The sequence below is a fragment of the Solanum lycopersicum genome, chromosome 11 (genome assembly GCF_036512215.1).
Source record: "Solanum lycopersicum chromosome 11, SLM_r2.1".
In the NCBI taxonomy this organism is placed as follows: Eukaryota; Viridiplantae; Streptophyta; class Magnoliopsida; order Solanales; family Solanaceae; genus Solanum; species Solanum lycopersicum.
This window is the reverse complement of record NC_090810.1, coordinates 37,211,925-37,231,795: the sequence shown is the minus strand read 5'-3', so window position 1 is coordinate 37,231,795 and position 19,871 is coordinate 37,211,925. Positions and strand designations below refer to the sequence as shown.

The window sequence follows — 19,871 nt, the reverse complement described above, 5'->3', positions numbered from 1 at the left end:
GCAGACAGCCAGTTTCTTGTTTGAATACCTAATCTAGTATCAACTTTTTCACAAACTTTTAGGGGTAGGTGCTATTATGAAAGGACTGAATTTTCTTTTTTCCTTGGCTGCACAGTTATGCAGCTAGCCAGTTTCTATTTGAATACCTAATCTTGTTTCAATTTTGGCACAAACTTTTAGGGGAAGGTACTTTTCTGAAAGTGCTGAAAATATTTTTCTGTTGTGGGCTGCAGAGTTCCCGGAAGCTTGCATTTTGATCACTGTCTATCTTTACTTTGAATCTCAGGTGATTGATGTGGATGTTCTTCAGATGCTCGAGGAAATAGAGAAAAAATCTGAAGTGGGTGACATCCTAAATTACAGGTCTACTGCTGAACGTGAGTTACAGGTATGTTTAAGTTTGAAAGAACTAGTCATTATTGCCAAAATTGTGTTGCATTCCTAATCATTCTGCATTTAGAAGAACTAACTAGCTGATATGATAATAATAGCTGGTGGTGTAAATGTTATCACTGGAGATGTTGAATGTATGCATGGTATCAACCGAAAATAACCAAGTCACATTTTCTTTGATAGGACGAAATAATCAACCAAGTAACCGTTCTACTTTGTTTTGTTTGTTTTGGGGTGGGGGGTGGGGGGCCAGGAGAGGGAGGCAACTGAAACTTGTAGAGTCAAGTTTACGCTCTTTCCTCCTATTTCAATAAGCTTTTCATAGCCGTGGTCGAACTCCATTTCCCTTGAGAGGGAATTCACTTCTGAGAAAGAGAGAATCTCGGGATACATATGCTCTTTATATGGTTAAAGAAAGATTTAATGAAGTGGTGGGTATAGGCAGATAATATGTCATTTCGGCATTTTGCTTTGTGTTTCATATCTTTTTATTACCGTGGTGTTCGGTCTGGCTTGCACGAACCTCGATCATTGCAGGAGTACCTGCTATCTCCCACCAATATACGTACTGGGTAACTTTGTCTGCCTAGACTTGGACATATGAGAAGAATTCACGTACTTCCTTTGTTTTAATTTGCTTGTCTTGTTTTAACTAGGTACAGAGTTGAAGAAAATAAAACTTGAATTTTGTGGTCTTAAACTAAAGATATGTAGATGTACCATACCTAACTGCCCTTTAATCTTGTGGTTTTAAATATGCCATGTGAGATTTTGGAAACAAAGAGTTGCCAAGTTAGTATAGAGGCATCATTTTTAAAGAGACTAAAAAAGAAAATCAGTCACACAGATTGAAACAGTGGGAGTAGTGTTTAGTGTGCCTTATCATTCCGTCTTTTTAGTTTACAATGTTCAGAGAATTACTCTCTATAAGTAGTGAACTTTCTTTGGGGGGTGGGTCTCAACAGTTTGTTTTTTCATGCTTGTTGAATTGCTATTCTTCATTTTTGTTGAATAAAAACTCCCTTATATACACACACAAACACAGAAATACATAAATAATTGTTTTCGCTGGGTTTACAGGATATTTTGTTGAATTCTTCTTCGAGTAATGTAAGCAACATTGTCAATACTGTCAAACCTATGGAGGATGAGCATATGTCCAGCAAGCCTCGTGGATGGTTAAATTGGCTATCACGTGGCATGCTTGGTGCTGGAGGAACTGATGATTCTAGCCAATTTTCTGGTGTTATTTCTGATGATGTTGTCAAGGTGAGCCTTATCACTCCTTTTCGCTTATTTCATATATTTGCATTGCTTATAATAAGCAAAAAAAAAATAAAAAGGTAAATAAGCAAATATTATATTGTTTGTTGTTTCATAATGGACTGTATAGTTCTGAAGTCATGTGGAATTAATATAATTGACATATTCTCAGTATGAATGGAAGTATGCATAGAAACTTACATACTACTACTTTTTTGATGAAAAGAAACTTACATGCTTTTTGTGGGGCTTAGCTTGCGCCTTGTACTTTCTCCACCTGCTTACATACTATTTTCTGAATAAATTTTTGTACTCGTCGGAGTGGGAATGGGGTAATGACTTCAAATTTCACACATTTACTATTACCCAAGATCTAGTGTGGTCCATGTCCACCATTACTATATTGTGGACAGTGGTAAAAAGGTAGCTCTTAACCTCAAATTTGGGGACACGTGGCCTTGATTAAAAAATTGGTAGATCTAGTGAGCAGTGAGTGCTGAGATTGTTACCACATTAATGGTGTACTTAATTGCATTTTGTCCGAGAAGCTAAATGTGTTTAAAGAAAACCTAAAAGAAGGGAACAATAAGATTCCTGGAATCTTCAAAATAGTAGTAGAATAGAATGACGTCCTGTAAAGGTTACTAATATTTAATAGACTGGAAGGAAGTATGGTATTAACAAAAGAATTCTCTCAAAGAAAAGAGGTAGAAATAGCATTTACTTCATAAAAAAAGAAGGTAGAGACTAGCTACATGAGGTGGCAAACTGTGAAGAATTAATAGGAGGCACAAATCAAGGTGTTATTGGTTAAAATAAGGTAACAGCAGCACTAGTATCTGTATGAAGATGACCAGTATGCACGGACAATATGACGGACACTGAAAGACCCTAGAAGCCAAAGAGCAACAACAACATACCAGTGTAATCCCACGAAGGGTAGAGTGTACGTAGACCTTACCTCTACCTTGGAGGTAGAGAGGCTTTTTCAGATAGTCCCCCGACTCAACAGGCAGATACTATCCCACCATTAACAATTGAGATGTGAAGTGAATGCCTAGCAAGGTGGTGGGTGGTGGTGGAGGTGGTTCTGCCACTCGAGTGTCTGAACCTGCATTATTCATTACAGCGTCCCCCACAAAAGGGACATGAGTACCGTGGAATAACACTTGTCTGATAAGGCAGACAGAATGACATAAGATAGGCAATAAAGCTCATGAAATAGGGGCATAAAACATGACATAGTGGTGGCATAGGAAAGCTAAGGAACATCTTGTAGTTCATTATGCATATTATCTTTCTTAGTCCTTTTTGATGACATTACTATCTTCTTTAATTTCTGGGATACTATCTGCTGTATCCGGGCCTTCATGCTTAACACAGTCATAATAAAATGATGGAATACTATCTGTCCTATCCCAGTCTTTGTGCTTAGTATGGTTATAATATACCGGCGGGATACTATCTGCCGTATCTCTCCAATTTTGTATGATTTGCACATCCGAGTTAACATCCACATTTCGTACTAAGATACTAGTGGATCATTCAAATACAAAACTTTTATACTACTGTCCAATCTTGCACAATCTCTCATCCAACTTTTGAGGTGCATTTATAAGTAGAGAAAATAGATTATGTAAGTTGAAACATGGATAACATCCATTGTTTGCATTTATGTGGATTTGCTATATTTCTGATAAAAGATGTTAGACCAGATGTTTTTTGTGTTATGAAACTGGGGAGATCAACAAATCGGCTCTTCCTACATAGTAAATTCACTGCTCAACTTTGGCATATGTTCTCTATCACCAAGACTGAATGGACAATGCCTGAACATACAGCTGATCTAATGAGCTGTTGGATCAGAAGAGGGGGAGCAAGGATTAGAAGAAGTGGTGTAGGATAATCCCATCCTGCATATGGTCGTCAGTGTGGAAGGAAAGAAATGTGAGATGCTTTGGAAAACAAATTTAAGCCCATCCATGTTGTGAAAGGGAATTGCCTATCCACACTGTTTTTTGGGGTTAAATGAAATTGTATAGAGGAAATAGAAGATTTTGTAGATTTCATTGGCTCTCTGTAATCTAGATTTTATTTTTTCTTCTCTTGTAACACTTTTTGAGGTAGCCAGCATTCCTTAATGCTGAGGAATACAACACTACCATTTATAAAAATAAGTTAGTTTTACTTAAGTTTATAAAGGGTTGGTATTTGCATTAACGTGATTGCTATGAATTTCAACTTTTGACTAAAAATACTTACTGATACTTTTTCTTAACAGGATATATATGAAGCTACTAAGTTCCAGCCTGTTCTATCACTGGATGATGATGCTCCTGCTGACAATCAAATCTATTTCTCTTCATTGAAGTTCAACATCAAACAAGTTTCTGCTAGTATACGGAGCATGTAGGGTGTGATGTCTTACTTGTAGAAGACAAATTTATCTGACACTAAATCTATATTTTTCCTTTTATGATCATTATGGTTCAAAATTTAAGTGGTTGAGTTTTGGAAATCATTCTTGTGATTAAATCTACACGCAACTGTTTCAATAGCCTTTCTCCTTGTTCTTTTAAAGATTTAGCTCTCCTCAAAAGCGTAACCTGCCAACCTGGGGATCTACTTTGAATTAGAAATGGACAAGCAATTGAGACAGTTTGTCAATCTGCCTTCCACTACAAATCTTGGGTTTGAGATACCTGCTTGTTTTAGATACCTACGACTTTGTGCTCGAAGTGTTGCCATCATCTCATAAACACTTCATATGAAGCTAATTGGGCTGAAGTTCCTTACTTTATTTGCCACCTCTTTCTATGGGTTCATAGGATACACTTCATACAAAGTTGCTTTTCTTTGAAGCCTCTCCCTTTCATTTACATATGTCAGTGATGCCTCTGGTGTTACTGAATACAACAAATAGACTAATCAGTTCAAAGACAATATGTGTGTTTGTCTTTTCTTGACCCTTGGCCTGATACCTATTTTATGAAGTACATGGAATTGACCTGAAGTGAGTTGGAATCGATTAACATGGGGAATGACGATTCATAGTCGACCTCACTTGTTCCAGATTTATAGTTGTATTGATTTATGTTATGGTGCACTCACAAGTTGCTCTTCTGTTTTATTTTCTAGGAAGCTGGGTTATGCCGTTGCCAATTTGGTACTTGAAGGGATTTCTGTTGGGTGTGAGACTTGGGAGGAGACTGCTGTTATCATTGGTGAAATAAACTCGGTCAAGATGCTTAATCCATTCAACAAACAAGTCGTTTTACGAACAAGGGTTAGTCTATGTTAAAGAAGTTAATAATTTTGAGTGACATGTCCATATTCATGTTACTTCCCGTTGCACATGTAAGTTTAGTGGTTGCGCAAGTAATATTGTGGTTCTAAAAGAGCTAGATTATCAAATCCAAAGGATTTGTCGATTAACTATTCTAATGAATTATACTAGTCTAATTATTTATTCAAGCGTGCCAAAAGAGTTTAATTTATAATTGAATATTAAGAATGCAAGAATAAAACAATAAAATTACTTACAATAAGTGGTATAATTCCAGGGCTGCAGTATGCTTAAGGTATCACATTTTATGCATGAATTAACTACGCTTATCAACCAACATGGGTTGTGGTATATTGGTGGGAGTGTTTTACCCTTAACCAGAGGTCTCGGGTTCAAGCTCTGGTATGGTGAAAATCCTGTTGGGAGCGCTACCCCCGAATGGGCCCTGCCACAGATTTAGTCGGAGCTCCAATGTGGGTTGTGGATACCGGGTGGGAAATAAAAAAAACCACAGTTATCAAATTACTTATTTATAAGGTAGATTTTATGATCATGATCTCTCGACCTCTAATCTCGTACTCCAGTTGACTATCTAACGACATCGAGAGCAGGGGCGAACAATAGTCAATTCATAAGCATTTATATTTCATCCCGTTTAGTAATCAAGCTCAGTGTTCATCTGAGTGTCAATCCTAAATATGAATCTGAGCAAGTGGTATGTAAGAGAGATCGAACTCTTTGTATTCTTTGGTCTATATACCTTTCCGTCTCTCGAGTTCAAGAATACACAATATATTTATCTCTATATTGATTAAACATGAAATACTATAACAAGAATAACAAAGTAATTTAAGTGACAACCAACATTAATTCAAAACAATCAATGTTCAACAATTACCCGTAGCTACAACTCCAGAACAAGGGTCTTGAGCTACTAATGTCTAATAAAATAAGAAAAAGAAAAAACCCCCTAAAAAGTAGTATTTGTAGATGTAGAAATCCCTAAATAAAATAATTTAGTCCAAAACAAATTGAGAACCGAAAACAAACAGGAATTGGTTTCAAGATGAAACAGTCCAACCGCCTTAACAATTAGCGTCTTTCATCAATTGGCAAGTGCCTTCAGAAGTTGCTACATGTCAATGAGTAACGGCCATCAATTTGCTTTCTTTAATTTCAGGAGACCTTTTTTTTCATATATATTCATTCTATAATCTTCCATCTTTAATTCATTTAGCTCCAAACTTCTTCATCTTTACGCCAATTTACTTCTACAAATAAAATACACTATTTAACACAATTCATAAAACTCATGCTCAAAAAGGAAAAATACAAATAATTATTAAAATATATATTTTTGGCCTCACATCAAAAAGATTACTGTCTTGATAACAATTTGAAATCTTTCCTTGTGATAGTTCCACTATACTCATTTTGTGGCTCATGAATGTAATGGAAAAGGGTCAAAAATGCCCTTTAAGTAAGCCAAATTAAATAAAAATGCTCTCAATTAATAGTCCGGTCTTATAATGTCTCTGCCGTAAATAGTTGTGCATCTTTGATCCCTTATGAACTAGGTGGCTAGTTAATTGCCTCTATGTTTGCTTGCATTTATGCATACACATCACTTCTTGCAACTAATTAAAATAATATTTGATTATAAACTGTTATAGCTTATAATGCTTTGGTTAACTTAGGTAAATTCTGATCGAGGAAAGCCCAAAATTCATCAACCTTCTCTAAGTTTCCAACTTGACATGTCGCGTCTAAAACTGGATTCTACTTTATCTGTAAAGGTATTGTCATCTTCTTTGCTTTTACAATATTTAAGTCAGTTGGAAACTTTTTATTATCACCACAATGTTATGCAGCTGTTATAAGTTATTTAATTATTGAACAGGAGTTTTTTCAGAGATTGACATCCTATAACTTTGTATAAACAGGCCTCTGTCCAGCCACTTCAAATTAGTTGTGATCTAGAATGTTTCAAGAATATTATGAGTCTTTCTTCCCTTTTGGAACACTCTTACTCTCTGCAGGACAGGGTAAGTATTCAAGCTGTTGTGATTGTTTTACATAGAACCCCATAAAATTTGATACTTCTGAGATCTCTGGATAGTCGTCTTATTTTCACTTTGGCCTCCAGGTTTATCCACTGATCACCAAAATTCCGTTCATTGTATAACATACAAGTTACTACTTAAAACATGACATTTTGTTTAGTGGTGTTCAACGTCATTGTGTTACATTCATTTGGTAATTGATTTCTGATTGCCTTTATATCATTTTGCATGAATGTTTCTTATCATAATGAACATCATACAATGGGTGTTCTAACACTAACAGTGACAGAGAACATCAATTTACTTTGCGATTCGGAGCTAATGCAACAAGTATAAGGGTGCAGAAAAGATGCATAAAGTAAGTTTGTGAATGGATACAGCTATTAGTAGAAGTCAAGGACAATGTCTATATAATATCTGTAGAAACAGAAAATATATAGATATTCTAGAATTAACTTTCTTGACTAGTTCTCCTAACACCGGGCACATCTTCTATAAGTTACGGCGTAAACTAATCAGATCTCATCTTTAAAACAAAAATGTAATTTAGCCAGAATACTTGGGAGAACTTTGATGATTTTTAACTCAGATTCTGACTTGTATAACTGTTAAGAGTCCCACATCGGTGGGTTAAGGGCTTTTTGGTCTCATTATATGGTCTTGCGCAAAGCTGCCCTAATTTTTGGGATTGAGTGAGCTCCCAAGATTCATTCTTTAACAATGACTAACTTATAAGTTACATACGAGCATATCCTCAAACGTAAGTTAAGAAAGAAATTTGCTTACTTTGAATCAGAGAAAATAGTTGGCAAAATAGTACTGATGGAGCCCTTGGAACAACTTATTGGAAGTTCACAAGAATGTTGCTAAAATGTTATACCAATTTTTGTGGTAGCATCTCCTTTTTATGGTCATTTTTGCAACTTCTTTTTAGGAGATCTTTTTAACTATACTATTTTTTCTTAAATCTCCAAACAAAAGATGCAAAAATTGACCAGAATAAGGCGATGCCTTTGTAGAAGTTACAGGTAAGGGCCCAAATACTATTGGAACATTCACCTAATTGTCGCCAAAACAATCTTTTGCAATAGACATTGGTGTCAGACGATCACTAGAAATAGGCATCGTGACTTAGAAATGATCAAAAGATGTACACTGCTGGGATTGTCAGTGCGAATGAGAGTGTTATCGGAATGGTTACTTAGAAAAGAAGCAATCCCAGAACAGTCACCAGAAAAGAGAAAAGTGAATTCATGAAAAAGGAAAATTTTAGAGAACCTGATTACTGATGGATATGCTTTACGTCTCTACCAAAATCGTAGATGCCCTGATATCATGTTAGGAAAATGAAAGAGAGGACAGACATTGATTATTTGATGAATGTGTAACCAAATTATAGATGTCAAACACAATGTGGAACAATATTCAACTTTAAAATTGAACCGTCTTCTATTAAAACTCTTTTAACTTTCAAATACCTAAACTAGTCGTTACATTGTTTAATAAGGCAAGGCTTTACATGCTAGATGCTGTTGTGACTTGATAGTGTTCCGTGTTACAGATTCTGTCATCCATCAACAAAATTCAAAATACGACTGCACGACTTCAGACTAAAATTGAGTAAGTATATCAAGAAAGCTCATCTAATTAGTAGATATTCTTGCCTCCTAGTCAAAGACATGAATTTTACTTTTATATGCGATATGATTATACTGATCCAAATCAATTTGATATCCATGATAATTGTGCTGCCTTGCTGCTCTTCCTATGTTTTATGTCTCTCCGCAGGCATGTCTTATCAAATCGCAAGACTGTTACATGGAATGTCCATATATTGGGTATTGCCATCCTTGTTCCTGGTGGAGGTGCAGATTCTGACATGCCGAAAATGGTAATTCTTCCATGCCATTGTTGGTGCATTATCCCTATTACCCCATTATTTGTCCAATATCCTTCAGTTCTTCACTTGCTCCAGGGCTTTCTTCCTACCTTGTTATTCTTTCTAGGTCCGAAACAGCTCATATTTTCTATTCAAGTTGGGTAGATTTGATTTGCAGTTCCCAACCATATGTATATTTGTGTTGTGTTCCCTAAATGAAGTTGTAGTTTAGAGGATTTCACATCTACAAATTTGGGACTGTTTAGAGGAGATTTTGATTTGGTCCAGTGTTGTGGACGGCGAGAGGCGACAAAAGGCGACAAGGGCCTGCCTCGCCACGCGGCGAGGCGAGCGGCGAGGCGCTTGCCTTTTTGAATAAAGGCACCAATTAATACCAAAAATTAAAAATATTTAATTGCATATTTTATCCAAAGTCTTAATAGCAATAACACATATTAACAAATATTCAACTCAAAAACCAATAGAATGTCTAAAACTTTAAAGACCAAACAATTCAAAATACAATAAACCAAAACTTTAAAAGTCTATTCTTCTTCAAAATTATCTGACTCTTGAAGATCAAAATCTTCTACATCATTATATTGCTCTTCATCTTCTTCCTCCTCGTATTCTTCATCAATTAGTGTCCGAGTCCTACTTGAAGATGAACTTAAAGATGTACTTTCTACTCCTTTGCCCTTGTCAAGTACTGTTGATCTTGAAGAAAGTCCCCTAAGATGATAGATACTCTCGTCCGCTCCAATTGCCGTAGCAACACTACCCCAAGTAAGATCATCATCCTCATATACTAGTTCATCATCTTGATCTTCGGGGCATCCAACTAACCATTCGTTGGAATCATCTATGTTATCCAAGCGAATTGGATCAATAAGATCACGAGCATCATAACGGCGTTTCAATGTTCTATTGTACTTAATGTACACTAGATCATTGAGACGCGATAGTGTAAGCCTATTCCTCTTTTTGGAATGAATCTGTGCATAAGTTATTGATATTAACTAGTTGATATTGATAATAATATAATATGAAAAATAGGATATAAATTTTTACTTCCGTGTTCAAACACACTCCAATTTCGCTCACATCCAGATGAGCTACAAGTTAGGCTTAACACTTTCATGGCAAACTTTTGCAAGTTTGGTGTTTCACTACCAAATAGTGACCACCATTCAACTATAATAAAATAAATTTAAAGGTTAGTGACTATAAGTAAGTCAAATAATATAAGTAAGAATGTAAGATCTAAATCAACCCACTTACCCGGTGACCTTGTGTCTCTAGCTCTTTTAGCCGGACCACAACCAAATAGTCCATCCGCCATTTTGTACTTAGGAAGCTCAGCGATTAGTGCATCTTGTATTGTTGTATCACGGACCAACTTCTCAACACATGCATAATACTCGGTCCACAAACTCTGTAATAAAGTTCCCTCTTCTTCAGCTTTATAATATAATCCTGGGTTCAAAACATGGCCTGCAGCATGCAAAGGCCGATGGAGTTGTTCTGACCACCTTGCATCAATAATTTGAAACACTTTCTCATAATGCTTCTGAACTCCAGGAAATCCATGTGCAATAGCTTCTTTGGCTCTATCCATTGCCTCATAAATATAACCCATTGGTGGTTTTTTCTCCCCATCCACCAAACGAAGCACTTTTGTCAAAGGGCTACAAACTGTAAGTGCCCGAACAACATCATTCCAAAAGTGGATAGAAATAAGAAGATTGGCAACTTCTTTCCCCGAAGTTTCCTTTGCAAATTTGCTTGAATTCCATTCGGTTGAGAGGAATAAAGTTTTCAAGTTTTTTCTTTGAATGTACATAGCTCTCAAAGTTAAGAATGCCGTTGCAAATCTTGTCTTGGCCGGTTTCACCAAATTTCTTTCTTTGGTGAATTTTCTCATCAAGTTTAACAATAACGGCCTTTGACTAATGTAAGAATGGATTCTGATGGCCTTCTTAAAAACTGTTATAGAAAGATTAAATTAAATTAATTAGTAGCTAATGAATTATTGAGTATTGACTATAAAGAAACTTAATAAAGTTAAAGGATAGGTTGATTACCGGAAGCATATGGCTTAACCTTGAATATGTCACCAAATATCAAGTTGATGCAATGAGCGGCACATGGAGTCCAATAAATGTGTGGATACGCACCCATTATCATACTTCCCGCTTTGACATTCTCACTAGCATTATCGGTGACAATTTGTACCACATTTTCCGGTCCAATTCTTTCGATAGTGCTTTCAAATAACTTGTACATTTTGGTGGAATCGGTAGATTCATTGCTAGCATCAACCGAACCAAGAAATACACTACCGATTGGAGAATTCACCAAAATATTGATGATCATTTTGCCATTTCGTGCCGTCCATTTGTCCATCATAATGGAACAACCAAACTTTGTCCATTGCACTTTATGCTCCTCAACAATTTTTTCTACTTTATCCACCTCTTTTTTAAGGTGAGTGACTCTAACTTCATGGAATGTAGGAGGCTTCATTCCGAGGCCATGTTGTCCAACCGCCTCAATAAATTTATCGAATGATTTGTGATTGACGCAATTAAAAGGGAGCCCGGCATCATACATCCAAATTGCAAAAGCACTAACCGCACGCTCTCTTAGAATTTTCTTTGTTTCTTCGATTCCTCCTCCTTTTTCTAAGCCTCCTTTTTGTGTTGATTTTTGTGAAAAATAGAGGTTCAAAGGTCCTTTCATCACACTCCGTGCAGTGGATGAACCTCCACTAGAAGATATCTTTTGAGTTTTGGAGGGAGGCCTCATTTCCGCATAATCATCCATTTCATCAAGATCATCAATATCAACAAATTCTTCCGGTTGCCTCATTTGAAATTTGGGATTATTAGCTATTTTGTTTTGCATATAAGCCCTTATTTCTTCTCTAATTTCCGACGGACAAGCGGCACATTGTTTAACATTTTTGAAACCACCCACTAAATGTTGTTTGTGTCGCGTTATTCCACCATTGAAAGTACTCCCACAAAAGTTACAAGTGACCGAATCTTTCGTCGCTCCTTGAGTGCCATAATTCCATCCAATGTCCCTCTTTTTGCTAGCATCCGCCATTGATTATCAAATTCAATTAATTCGCTGTTTAGGAATATTGGAATAAATAATTAGGTCTTAGGAAAAGAATTTTTTTAAAAAAATTAACACTGTTTACACTTACTGAGTCCTCACTGCCTGAGTCCTCACTGCTGCTTACGCAGCTTACCAAAATTAAAAAAAAATGAAGAAGAAAGAACAGAAAAAATAATAACAGAAGAAGAAGAAGAACAGAGACGCGACAATACCTGAAAACAGAGAGTCGCGAGGTCGCCGGCGAGGGAGAAGAGACGCGACAGCAAGGGAGAGCGAGGAAGCAGAGACGCGACAGCGAGGGAGCAGCGAGGGCTGGCGAGGGACAGCGAGGGAGCAGCGAGGACCGGCGAGGGAGAAGAGAAGAGTCAATCGATCGATCGATCGAGAGAGAGAGTCGCGAGTTTCAGAAATTTTCGAAAGTAAAAAAAAAAACCCTAATTTTGACTAATATTATTAAGTCAAATTTTTTTTAATCAAAAAGGCGGCGCCTTTCTCTCGCCATTTCAGCGCCATTATCGCCAGGGCCTCGCCTTTTTCTCCTCGCCTCGCCTCGCCAGAGAATGGCGAGCCACCCTGCCTCGCCTCGCCTCTCGCCTTTGGCGACGAGGTGTGCGCCTTTCATAACACTGATTTGGTCCGAATTGAATATTCAGTGCACTTCATGTATAGTTAAACTAAATTCAATTTTTTGAGTGCATTGTAATGAATAGCTAGTGTATAGCTCATGTATAGTTAAGCTATATTCAGATTTTTGATTGTATCATAATGTATAGTCAGTGTATAGTTTCTATCTTTTTTGACAATTTTTATGTGAATAAAAACATGGTATATTTATTGTTGACTAATTACTTTATTGTATACATTTGAAACTAGCCCAATAAGATGTTGGGTTGCCCTCCAGTAATTTTATTGTGATCTATTACTTGCATGGTGTGCTTGACCAATTTATGATTGAGAACTGGAAGGCTTCATTATTTCCATGTAATTAGTGCATTTTCAGTGGCCTAAAATCTCTAGTTTGGGCAGGTACTTGAAGCAGGGGAATTAACATTTGGGTCTAAAGGCGACAGAGATACTTTATTAGCATCGCCTCTTTGCACTAGTAATGTTGTCTTGGGTTGTCAGCTTCAAGATCTCTATGATCACTTTGAGATTAACATTAATGATCTTGAGGTTAGTCATTTACACTGATATTCAACTTCCTCGTATGGTGTAAGTTAAGTGATTCTGTTTTGCAGGTAAAACTTTTAACTTCAAATTCCTCTAGAACTGTCCCCCTTCTGGAGAAACTTTGTACCAATATCAACTTGACATTGTGCATTATTGCTGATGAATCAGAGTTGAAAAATTGTGAGGTAAGTGAATCATTTTTATGACTAGTTTTTCTATGTGTTGTGATAGCAATTTAATTTTTGGTTTCCAATAGTCTTTTACTTTTCTCCAGAAATCACAGGCTCTTCAATTCTTAAGCCTTTATTTGTTGTCTTGTAATTGAAATTGATGGATATATCTGGTGGTGCAAGGATCTAATTTAGTCGACAAACTATTTTTTGCCTCTATGTTCTTGACTGGTAAAATAGAAAAAGTTTTTTATGTGCTAAATGTACATATTAGTTGTTTCACCATTAGGTTCATTATTTTTCTTGTCTTCAATTCTTAAGCCTTTATTTGTTGTCGTGTAACTGAAATTGATGGATATATCTGGTGGTGCAAGGATCTAATTTAGTCGACAAACTATTTTTTGCCTCTATGTTCTTGACTGGTAAAATAGAAAAAGTTTGACTGCTAAATGTACATATTAATTGTTTCACCTTTAGGTTCATTGTTTTTCTTGTTTTCAAGATACTAAAGATGCTTCTTTTCCTTCTCCTGCATTGGATGGGTGCAGTTCAATGTGGGACAGAAGAAGAGCTAATGATCCACACTCTTTCAGTTTAAAATTTGAAAGAATGTAGACTCCAACTTAATTGAACTAAATGTACATATTTTAACAAATGGATGCTTTTTTAGAGAATCATGTCTTCTGTAAGTCGCTTGATGTTGAAGTACTATCATCTTTGAATCTACATTCAAGATCATGTGGTGCTTTGATGATTGACAATTTATGTACAAGAGAGTTTATATGAAGAAAGAAGAATGAAGAATGAAGTTTCAAGAACCATGTCCTCAATGAGATAGATCTTCTAAGAAGAAGTGAAGAAATTAACAAAGCCTTCAGAGGAAGTCGTTAGAGAATATGTTCCCCTAGGGTAGCATGAGAGACTATTCAGAATATATTATTTCACATATGCACTAGGAAGTAGGAAATATTGGAGAATTGTAGTACGGTAGAATTCAATTCGACAAGGAACTGAAATTATTTCATGGAAAGCTATCATACATTATGCACATGGAATTAGCTTGAAAATAGGAGAAAGAAATCGACGCGTGCAATGTTTCGAACCAAGTCAAACTAGTACTGGATTTTGTGAAAGTCTCGACCTAATTTATGTTTTGGAATAGAGTACTACAAGGCGACTATGTAAACAACTCTGGGGAGAGACAGCAAAGTTAAAAAGTTCTGCACAAAGAGTTTCGAAGAAGTTGTTGCTACAACGAGAGAACCTGTTGCTATCAAGATCTATCCATATGGTTCTTGAGCTGTAATAGTAGTTTCTTGTGTTGATTCCAAGACAGTATCTTAATTACTTTCTTAGTTGATTGTATTAGGTGTTTTTTGTGTCCATAAGTGACTTTGTTGACCGGATAGAGTCATTGAAGAAGAACAGTAGAGAGGGTAGAGGTTGGGATCAATTCCTTAGGTTTTACAAGAGCAGTTGTAAGCTTGAATTCAATTAGAGAGAGGAATAGTTAGTTCTATAGAATAAAGGAAGAGAAGTTACACTATTTTTAATTATATCTTGAATTTTGAATGAATAAAAATTATAAGCTTAACTTAAAATGGAATTATATTGAAACTCTACTTCTTTGGTGTAAACTACTTTGTATAGAAGATGTATATCAGATTGTAGAGTTGATAGGAAGCTTGTAATTATTCACTGTTGGAGGTGGCCAGCATATCAGCATATCCTTAATGCTGATGAATACAATTTACCAAATTTTTTTTTAAAAAAAAGTTAGAAGCTTAACTCATTTGGCTAATTCATATTTTACCTGTAGTTTACCCATATTTTAATTTTTAATGGGTCAAATATGGGTATCAACCCATATTTTACCCATGTGAAAAACCATTCACCCAACCCATTAAAATATGGACGGTTTGGGCGGGTCACCAAAATATGGGCTCATTTTGTCAGCACTAATCCAGTGCAAGATCAATGGCCAATTGTGGAGTCTATTCCTAAGGCTCAAAAACTTCTCATGGGTAATGCCTTCTCACGGGTCATGCCTGGTAGAATTGGTGAGGCCTTTTACAGTTGGGAAGAAGCAGGATCACAAGCAAAGAACAGAAGCAACTGGAGAATCAATCCTGCTACTATTTGGACTGTCTGGAAAGAGAGAAATCTTAGTGTTTTTGAGAATAGGGAGAGTAATATGCAGCAAGAAAATTGAATTGTATTCTAACTTTGTGTTTTTGGTGTAATCAGATCTACTCTAATGACACTGGCTCTATCATTGATGTTTTAGACTCATTATAGGGATAGCACAGTGCTTTTAGAGTTCGTTATGTAAATATGGTTCAACCCATGTACTGATTCAAAGAAATGCAAACAGTTACCAATCCTTAAAAAAAAGATATTCAAGTTGGGACTTTCACACTTTCAAACTGAAACCTCTGTGACTTGGGTTGTCATATGGAGCAATTTCTGTTTGAATGTTACAACGCTACTCCTCTTGCTATAGTTTCTAATTATTAGAGTATGAGATATCTTATCAGGTGTTTATAATGTAGGTTGCTTTCTTTCTTTATTTCAGGTTGACATAGAGGTTTCACCTGTTCTTGCTCACTTTTCACCATCTCTATATGGTGCAATTATGGACCTTATTGCGGATTTTGATATACTGGGTTTATCATCAGACTCCTTGCTCCCAACTACAGTTGATGGTAGTGTGATATCTGCAATTTTTTGGTTCTCCATTGCTGCAAATGTGAAATCTATTGGTTTCTTGATCGACTTTGAAAGTGATGTAGAAAATGCATGCAGTCTCATGCTTTTGCTTCAGATATTAAATATTCGGTATGTTGTTAGCATCTTGTTTTGCTTTTCTATCAGCCAGATAAAGATACACCATTAATAATAGAGAAAATACACAAAAAATTAGATGATAGACAAATGCCGAAGTGTAATTATGTTGCAGCTTTATACTCCTTGGCTAATCATTTATTAATATTCAGTCTCTCTTAATCCTTCTGTTTTGCACCGTAACAATGCTACAAGAACTGCTATAAAGCCTAATCATCATACCAACGTGATTTTGAAAATCATTTCTGTTTGGTGACTCTCATGAATGGTCTCTTGACATGCATCTCTAGCTTAGCTGTTCATTTCCAAAAGAGAAAAAGGTAAAATATACCCCCAAACTTTTAAAAATTGTATATATATACCCACCGTCTTACTTTAAGGTAGTATGTTATCCTTATGGTCATACTTTTGGACCTTATATACCCTTTAATCAAATGGACAGACACGTGACACCATCTCAATAACTTACCTGATTCTTTTAAATCCAAAATTTACAAACCCACCCAATTATATCCTGACTAATTTTATTTTTTTTTGTTTTAAAAAAAACATTTTGCATTGCCACAAAGTTTTGCAATCTTACCAACGACTTATTTGATCAGAACACCCACAAAATTAACAACTTTACAACTATATAATATTGAAGTATAACCCTAAATATTAATAAGACAAATGAGAAATCAATTGGTTTGTCCCAAAAACTGTTAATTGCATACATTATCTACAACTACCTTCATTACTACAGTAATTATATAAAGCAACAAAACTTAAATCTTTAAATTAATATGAAAACTCTGTATATATTCCACTCTGTTTAGGTTCTTTATGACCAAGTAATTACCCAAGAAATAGGAGTTCATCAACAGGAACACAAATGAGATTCAGAGAGAAATAGGAGCCAATTGGAGAGAAACTCAATTCAGAGTTCATCTGGAATTGAAATTTTGGAATGATAAAAAAAGCTGGTGGGTGCAGTGAAGATGGGGAATCCAGAGTTTTTGAATGGAGTATGGAAGGGGTAGAGATGCACGCTGAGCAGCTTGAATCAAAGATTTCTCGAAGCTTTTGTTACTTGCAATTTGGTTAGGGTTTCTTTAATTTGGGTCTTAAGTGGGTCAGGATATAATTGTGTGGGTTTTTAAATTATGGATTTAAAAAAATAATTAAAAAATCGAGTAAGTTATTGAGATGGTGCCACATGTATGTCCGTTTGATTAAAGGGTATGTATGGTCCAAAAGTATGATGATAGGGATACATACGACCTTAAAGTATGATGGATGATATATACATACCATTTTTGAAAGTTTGGGGGTATATTTGACCTTTTTCCCTTTCCAAAATAACTTGAGTTGCATAAGGTCACAGTCATAGTGGGTCGTTTTCTGCACTGTTAACAATTGCACAGTTTTTGTTTATTCACCTCAAGTCATTCTTGCTGCAATGCCACTTTCAATTAGTCAGTCATGACATCCACCCTTTGTAATAAAAACTTTAGCATTAATCAGAACAATTCTTGAACTTCCATGGATATTTTTCCCGGAATCAGCTTGATTCTTGAAGAACTTCCTTTCACCAGCGGTGTCCAGGCTAGGTTGTGCGGATCTAGACTGCTCTACCTGGTATATGTGTCCTCACACTAATAGAGGTAGTATGTTATTCCCACCAAGACTTTATCAAATGAAGAACTGACCTTATATTTTTGTCTCATATGTGCCCCTGATTTTCATGGAAGCTTTTCTGACAGCTACACTAGAGACTTGGGTGCTGAACTTGTTTAAGTTCTATTTTATTGATAGTTAGCAGCAAGTGATCTGGTGAGAACGGAAAAAGAGGAAAATGAGATTAGTCTAGAGGTGCAGTTAAAGTTGTGCTTAATATAGTCGTTTTTCCATTTAACCTTTAATATTCAAGTATTCACGGTAAAGAAAATGGTAGAAAACATCAGATTCTGGTATCTATTCTTTAGTCAGATGTATTTGTGAGTCAGGAGAGTGATTCTTTTCAAATATTATCTGTTGAGTATTGTCGCATTCATTTATGAAGTTTGAATGAAGTTGCAGGTTTGATGGGAATGAGTCCTTGGAGGGAAGAGCTTCGGTGAAGGAAATAAACATCCATAATTATGGTGGTAAAAGTGAAGGGAAAAGCCTTATCTTTTGCTCATCTCAGGGCTTGTCTGGATCTATGTATCAGGATTGTAATGATGTTAGCATTGGTCCTCAAAGTGGGAATTCTGATGAGAGAAGTAGTACCAACGATCTGTGCCTTGTGTTCCATTACAAAACCTGTGGGAATTCAGGATTCATTGGCCATGAATGTAAATTAAGTTTAAGTGGTCTTGATATTCACTGCCACCGTTTTATAATTGGAGTTTTTGTAGGATTTATTGATAAATTATCTAATATCAGATCTTCTCTTCGAGTTGTGGACAACCCTGTAGTGAATAGTAACAATTATGTTCCTACTTCTGCTTCTTCGCTTCAAAATTCTGGTTCTTCCAACTTCTTTGAAACCTCCTTCTCTGAATGGGCAACTGTTTCATTGGATCAGTTCCCTTTCATCACCCTAAAAGATACTGATTCTTTTCGTAATCTTGGAGGTTTCTCAAATGATAATACTCCCGAGTGGAGGAAGGTTCTTAACTTAAGAGACTGGAAGGACAGCAGTCCTAAGGACAACATAGAAGATAGATCTAATAGTCAGCTTCCAATTTCAGTTAATTCTTCTTTTCAAGTTTATGGTGCTAAAAAGGCGTATTTCATTGACTTGGATCTCAGCAACAGTCGAGTTCATTTTCATGAATCCTCTTACATAATTGGAACTCTTCTGTTTCCAAATGTCAAGTCTGCATTGTGTATTTGCGCCAACTATCTGGATGTACTTTGCTGTGCAGAGGGGTTGATTCTTTCTTCTCTACAATGGACTCAAATGATGCAGGATTTCCTTTGGGGTCCCTTGGTATCCACTTCCCCTCCAACTTTAAAGTTACGTGTCTGGAAAGAAAGTGTTAAGTCACCGTTGAAAATAAGTTTAAGTATCCAGCATGTGTCTTGTGTCTTACCACCTGAGTTCCTTGCAGTTATCATTGGTTATTTTACCTTACCTGCTTTGAGCTCTAGTACAGATGAATTGCCTATTACTGAAACCTCCGACTCTAACACTTCAAAAGATAATGTATGCACTTCATTCATGTTTGAGATACTGGACTCCAACTTATTTATACCGACAGGGAGCAGCGTATCTCAATTCCTGAAGCTTGATATACAACGACTATACTCTAGTTTCACGGAAAATGGTGAAGCAAAGTTTGTGCTGAAGGATATTCCTATGGAGTGCTTGGTCACAGAAGATGAAATTGCTCACAGAAATGATTGTTTAAACTTATTTGGATATGACTTATCACTATCTTTGATGCTATTGGAAGAAGCAGATTATTTGTCAGGTTCTTTTTATGGCCCCAATTGGACAAATATCAACTTGATTGCGCCATTTAGTGCTGATGTATGGGTGAGATTACCATCCCAATGTGGATGTTGTGATGTTGTATCCTGTTATCCAAGTTGCATTATGATAATAGTCAAGGATTGTCAACTCAATGCTGAAGGTAAGAAACAGATTTCTGTCATATGTTTTCTCGAGTACTGAAGCAAAATTTTTGGCACCTCAGTATTTGCTT

At 36.1% G+C, this 19,871-nt stretch overlaps 2 protein-coding genes across 6 annotated transcripts in view; one reads left to right on the top strand and one right to left on the bottom strand.

Moving 5' to 3' along the window:
* LOC101246789 (intermembrane lipid transfer protein VPS13) overlaps positions 1–19,871 on the top strand; it is a 77,935-nt gene that overhangs the window by 36,948 nt on the left and 21,116 nt on the right. For 2 of the 5 annotated variants that reach the window (XM_010314798.4, XM_026028240.2), the window contains 12 exons: positions 287–388; positions 1,474–1,662; positions 3,938–4,065; positions 4,795–4,942; positions 6,640–6,738; positions 6,886–6,987; positions 8,567–8,625; positions 8,794–8,896; positions 13,037–13,183; positions 13,249–13,365; positions 15,926–16,188; positions 18,250–19,799. In XM_010314798.4, coding sequence (XP_010313100.2) covers positions 287–388; positions 1,474–1,662; positions 3,938–4,065; positions 4,795–4,942; positions 6,640–6,738; positions 6,886–6,987; positions 8,567–8,625; positions 8,794–8,896; positions 13,037–13,183; positions 13,249–13,365; positions 15,926–16,188; positions 18,250–19,799 — 3,007 coding nt within the window. Of the gene's footprint in view, positions 1–286; positions 389–1,473; positions 1,663–3,937; positions 4,071–4,794; positions 4,943–6,639; positions 6,739–6,885; positions 6,988–7,282; positions 7,364–8,566; positions 8,626–8,793; positions 8,897–13,036; positions 13,184–13,248; positions 13,366–15,925; positions 16,189–18,249; positions 19,800–19,871 lie in introns of those variants that run through there. The other 3 variants (XM_010314799.4, XM_026028241.2, XM_019211011.3) reach the window with 3 other exon arrangements.
* On the bottom strand, positions 9,768–12,093 carry LOC104644889 (uncharacterized). The gene is made up of 3 exons (XM_069291395.1): positions 10,969–12,093; positions 10,166–10,870; positions 9,768–10,078 (listed from the first exon to the last, which is right to left on the bottom strand). The coding sequence occupies exons 1-3, from the start codon at positions 11,993–11,995 to the stop codon at positions 9,900–9,902; spliced, it is 1,911 nt and encodes a 636-aa protein (XP_069147496.1). The 5' UTR covers positions 11,996–12,093; the 3' UTR covers positions 9,768–9,899.